The sequence below is a fragment of the Saccopteryx bilineata genome, chromosome X (genome assembly GCF_036850765.1).
Source record: "Saccopteryx bilineata isolate mSacBil1 chromosome X, mSacBil1_pri_phased_curated, whole genome shotgun sequence".
NCBI lineage: Eukaryota > Metazoa > Chordata > Mammalia > Chiroptera > Emballonuridae > Saccopteryx > Saccopteryx bilineata.
The window spans coordinates 30,736,147-30,741,599 of NC_089502.1; the positions used below are offsets into that span (position 1 = coordinate 30,736,147).

Below are 5,453 nucleotides of genomic sequence, written 5' to 3' on the forward strand. Positions count from 1 at the left end.
CACAATTATATTTAAAAATATCACAGTTTTTATGCCAGTCACATAATTTTATTTTGTGCATTTATCCATCCCACCCTAAAGGCTAGTCCGTGAAAATATTTTCTCACATTAAACTTGTCCGTGGCCCAAAAAAGGTCGGGGACCACTGTTCTAGAAGCAGCATCAGTAATCTAAGAAATCCACTCAGAGGAGAGAGAGCTGACTCTCTCCAAGGGGACTAAGAATGGAGCCTCTCTCTGGACTCCTCATTTTGGGCTGTAACCTCAGCACCAGACTCCCCAACCATCGAATTCCACTGGATACATTACAGAAGAAAACACTGGGACATTGTCACACAGTGGGTGCTGCAGTTTGGTTCTATGACCTAAGGGACAAGTCAGTTGTAGTAAGGGGCTCTATCTGTTTACCTTTGGGGAATATTTCAGCCTATTTCTTCTTCCCTTTTCTTTACCTGCAAAATAAGATTGCTAAAAACCCACCTCAGGGCCCTATCCCCTAGAGCTTTCTACCATATTTCTCTTATTCCCTTTCCCATTACTTCTTCTTTAAAATAATACCACAGAGACACAAATAGATACTGGTATATATTTATTGACATAGAAAGAAGCCCACAACATAAATCATTTGCTGAAAAAATACACACTATAGAACAGCACTTATATTTGAACACCTTTAACTATACATATATCTATCTGAGGACATGGGTATAGGGAAGTATCTAGAAGGATATTCATCAAAGGGTTGACAGGAGGGTACACGATTTGGAGTAATACTTTACTTTTTGTACTTCTTTATTGTTTGAAGATTTAACAACGAATCATACCACTTTCACAAAGAGAATAAAGCCATCAAGGAAATGGGCATACACAGAAAATGGACCCTTAGACAGCAGCAGTGGGGTGGGGAGCAAGGAAAGAGGACCGGCCATCTTCCTCCACTGTGTGAACATCCAAGACTCTTTCTCCCCCACCCTAAAAGAAAGCTGCTTTGCAGATTAATTCATGCAATTAGAAGCAACCCACCCACCCCACCCCCAGTTTTCCCATCACTAGACTCTGAATGTAGTTTAGGGTTCATTTAAGGCTGGGGGCTAGCACTTCACTGGGGCTCAAAGGGGTCATTGGGCTCCTCAGGAATCTCCCTTAATGCCTCCTCCTCTGAATTGGTCAGCTCCTGCAGGGTGATTATCAGATTCTCAAACATCTGGGCCCTGTTGCTCTCATGGTCACAGGTTTCCTTCGAGTGACCCGCCTTGCCACAGTGTGAGCAGTGGGCTGTGTGTTTTCGCTTCCTGGTTCTACGCATATCCTCAGGAGCATCATGCTTATAGCCAGCACCCCCACTGGTGGAAGGAGATTGAGCCTGGGAACAGTTGGGGGAATCAATGATTACCACTGGCTCCTGAGGTCGGGCCCTGCTTCCTGAGGGAAGAGCATTCGGGATCGGGAGTGGAGGGTCTTGAGCCTCCACCAGGATGACATCCTCATCTGAGTCATCTGCGGTGTCATCTATCTCTATCACATTGCAGTCAGCATTGCCAATCACTATCCGTAGGGAGCCCTGAAATGTCACTGGGTTGCTGATGGCCCTCTCCAGCATTGACTCAGATCTCCTGGCTCGCTTCCGTGGAATAAAAGTGTCATCCCAATCCTCTTCCTCCCTTATCATCCTGATTAACTCCAGGAAATTGGGGAGAGGCTCCTGCTCATTGGCATGCAGCCTGAGAAGGTGCTTCAGCCTGTAGCGCAGGTCCCCACTCAGCTCAGCTCCTAACAGGAGCTGGTGCAGGCGAGTCTGGTTCGCATCTCTCTCAGCTATAATCCCTGCCTGAACGGCGTTCTGGAGCTGCACCTCTAAACGGATTGCATAATGGGAGGCTTTCTCCCCTTGCGCCTGCAAGGTGTTAAACAATTTACTGTGAGCAGTCACATTGCTTTCAGACGCCCCAAACACCAGTTTCATTGCGTGCAAGAATTCTGCCACACTTAGGTTGGGGTTGGCTGTCTGGAGCAAATGCATGACCTCCAGAGCGGGGCCCCTAAGGGTTTTCATCAGGCGCTTGAGCTTTTCCTCATCAGACATATTCCAGTCTGGCAGGGCCGCATTGACTTGGATTAGCCAGTTTTCAAAGGTTTCTTCCCCCTGGCCTGGCACCACCCTCCCGGAGAACAACTTCAAGTTTCTCTCTGCCATGTTGGCCATTAAAGGACCAAGACTCCTCCCCAGGGACCTAAGCATAGTATGGGCCCAGGGCGGCAAGGGCGCGTTCTGCCGCCGGCTGCTACCCGCACGAGCCAGCATGCTAGCCATGACCAACGACGATGGGTAATCTTAGGTGTGCCGGGGGTCTCTTCCTTCTCCTATCTCAGTAGGAACTGTAAGAGAGAGAGAGAGAGAATAACAGGGCAGAGTTAATAAGAGGGGATTAATAAGGCTGCAACTATTTTTTCTCTCCCTTCCAGAATATCCTGCAGTACATTTTATAACTGCCTACTGCCCTAAAAATATCCTCCAGGAGACCGGCATTTGCAACCCCCCGGAGTCAGCCGGTGTCTCCGTGTTAGCAGGGAACTTTTGACAGCTACATCCATTCCTACTGTCCTTCAAGAGGGCCGGCAACTGTTGCTTCTAAGTGTAATAGTGCACGGAGCTGATGTTGGGCTCTCAAAATAGAGCACAGTGGTCACAAATGTGTAGGAATAAATCAAATTTCATTAATCTCATGGTCTCAGGTGTCAACCATACCCCCTTTTCAAAGTGTCCCTCTGCCCACCCCTTATCTCTCAGGTTCTTACAGGAGCTCAGGAACTAGCGCGCGCCTTTATTTCACTGCCAGCCTCTGCAACTGGTGGTCTCCGCGAGAACGCTCGTCTCCAGGGTAGTCGATCGCTGTCCACCGGGGGACGCCGACTCCGGACCTCAGGGCTTCAAGACTGCGCCGCCGCGGAGCACAGGCCAGGGAAAGGAAGGGTCAGAAACAGCTTCATTCCTCATCCCGCTCCCTCCCTCCTCCCCCCATCCCAACACCTCGCCGCCCGCAGCCTCCGCTATAGCCCAGCGGCACGTTCCCCTTCCCACTTTTTGAATACAAGCCAGAGCGACTGCCGCCCCGTTCCATTTCCCCCGGGAAATCATTGGCCTACCAGTTCTGCAATCACCTGCGCGGAATTCAACTTCAGATTCGGCTTTGATGGCCTGCCACCGAGAAAGGGAATAGGAGTTGGACACGCACATCCATATATTCGTCCCCAAGAAGAGATGAGGGGGTTCAAAGGAGGCTCAAGACTGACAGCTTGCGATTCTTTACCCTCATTCCTTGTCTCCCCTCCCCAAAAACACCCCCCTCTCAATCCAGGCAAATCCTACCCATTAGGCAGCACCCAGTAGCACCCCACGTCCTCCCGCAGCGCAGCCCGACCACGGGAGGGCTTCTTGCTCTCCCTTGCAGTTCCCGATTTTCCAAGTGGGGAGCCGCCCAGTCCTGGTGGGGCTTCCCTCCTCTGTCCGCGCCGGGCAATCGCGCCCCCTTTCTTTACCTGTACTTTGCAGGTGGGCAGCGGACGCTTGCGTGACGGCTGTGGTTGTCCTCCGTTTCCCCGGCCCTGCAGGGGAAATGGATGGGCGCCTCCTTGGCCGCTAAGCGACCCGGGGCTGCCGGGACCGAGATGCTCTGCACCGCCAGCCAGCTAGGGGGAGCCGAGTCACAGCAGCGCGGTTCCCAAGGCAGCCGCGGCTGCTTTTATCCTCAATCCACTGAGACAAAAGAGCGTGACGCGGGCCGGCGCAGCCAATCAAAGAGGCGGGGGCGGCTTACCGCACCGCCTCGGGCTGGAGGCAAATTATACACGAGGCTCAGGGAGGGGGGGGGTGGCGCAGGTCTGCCAGGCGTCAAGTGCGGCTTGGTTACACTGACTGCTCGAGTTTGAGACTGTCTTTTTCTTTTCTTTCTCCCTTGGCTCAACTCTGCGCCTTGAGGAATCTACATTTTTAACAAGCTCCCCAAAATGATTCAGAGGCAGCCAGCCTTCTACCTACAGTTTAGTGAGTTAACACCCTAGTTGCCTAAATGCCCTCACTGTTAAATGGACAAATGCCACCTCCTTCACAGTAAGAGATGTCTGTGCAGGCCTATCTGCACAGAGAAAGCGCTAATGTTATCCCCCACACCATACACGGGTGAAGTAGTTTTACTGTTTTACTTGTTTTCGATCAAACCTCGTGTTTAATGCACCACAAATTTGGTGGCTAAAAACAAGAGAAATTTATTCTTGCATAATTCTGGAGGCCAGAAGTTTGATATCAGATTCTCTGCTTTGTTTTTTAAAAATATAAAGTATTGTACAATAAGAAAAGATATCAAGAAGGGCGTAAGAGGGGTTTGGGGGTGGGGAGGGAGCGAGGAAGGAGATAGAGGGGATGGGGGGAGGGGAGGGGCACAAAGAAAACCAGATAGAAGGTGACAGAAGACAGTTCAACTTTGGATGAGGGGTATGCAACATAATCAAATGTCAAAATAATCTGACGATGTTTTCTCTGAACATATATATGTACCCTGATTTATCAATGTCACTGCATTAAAATTAATAAAAATAAGATAGAAAAAGGGCGTAAGTGCAATTAAACTTTTCTAAGGGCCTTTTATCATATCACATGTTATTTGTGTATTTAATAAATTTATGCTTTGACAAGGTAATTTTATGTGTAGGAATTAATAGGATGTAACTATTAAAATAATAGCAACAGGCCCTGGCCGGTTGGCTCAGCGGTAGAGCGTCGGCCAAGCGTGCGGAGGACCCGGGTTTGATTCCCAGCCAGGGCACACAGGAGAAGCACCCATTTGCTTCTCCACCCCTCCGCCTCGCTTTCCTCTCTGTCTCTCTCTTCCCCTCCCGCAGCCAAGGCTCCATTGGAGCAAAGATGGCCCAGGCGCTGGGGATGGCTCTGTGGCCTCTGCCTCAGGCGCTCGAGTGGCTCTGGTCGCAACATGGCGACGCCCAGGATGGGCAGAGCATCGCCCCCTGGTGGGCAGAGCGTAGCCCCTGGTGGGCGTGCCGGGTGGATCCCGGTCGGGCGCATGTGGGAGTCTGTCAGACTGTCTCTCCCTGTTTCCAGCTTCAGAAAAATGGAAAAAATAATAATAATAATAGCAACAGGATGTAAACTTCTGAACTACTAGAGAGGGGAAATAAGGGCAGTTTTTTTTTCATTCTTACTTTAAAAGAAAAGGTTAAGAAAGAAGAGGTGAAAAATATAGGTGAGCCCTGGCCAGATAGCTCAACTGGTTAGAACACCATCTCAATATGCAAAGGTTACTGGTTCGATCCTTGGTCAGGTAGATCGATGTTCCTGCCTCACTCTAAAACCAATTTTATATATATATATATATATATATATATATATGTGTGTGTGTGTGTGTGTGTGTGATCAATACAAGCACAAAATAAAATGATAGC

The 5,453-nt window shown here is 49.6% G+C and overlaps 1 protein-coding gene across 2 annotated transcripts; it reads right to left on the reverse strand.

The window, feature by feature from the left end:
- Window positions 1-582: 582 nt before the first annotated feature.
- Window positions 583-3,706, reverse strand: ZCCHC12 (zinc finger CCHC-type containing 12). Of its 2 annotated transcripts, none has more exons than XM_066250165.1 (4): window positions 3,537-3,706; window positions 3,159-3,195; window positions 2,796-2,933; window positions 583-2,375 (listed from the first exon to the last, which is right to left on the reverse strand). In XM_066250165.1, exon 4 carries the CDS (start codon window positions 2,308-2,310, stop codon window positions 1,099-1,101), a length of 1,212 nt encoding a protein of 403 aa, XP_066106262.1. In that variant the 5' UTR covers window positions 2,311-2,375; window positions 2,796-2,933; window positions 3,159-3,195; window positions 3,537-3,706; the 3' UTR covers window positions 583-1,098. The 2 variants fall into 2 exon arrangements, with proteins under 2 accessions (XP_066106262.1, XP_066106261.1); XM_066250164.1 differs by having other exon boundaries at window positions 3,144-3,195.
- Between the last annotated feature and the right edge of the window lie 1,747 nt (window positions 3,707-5,453).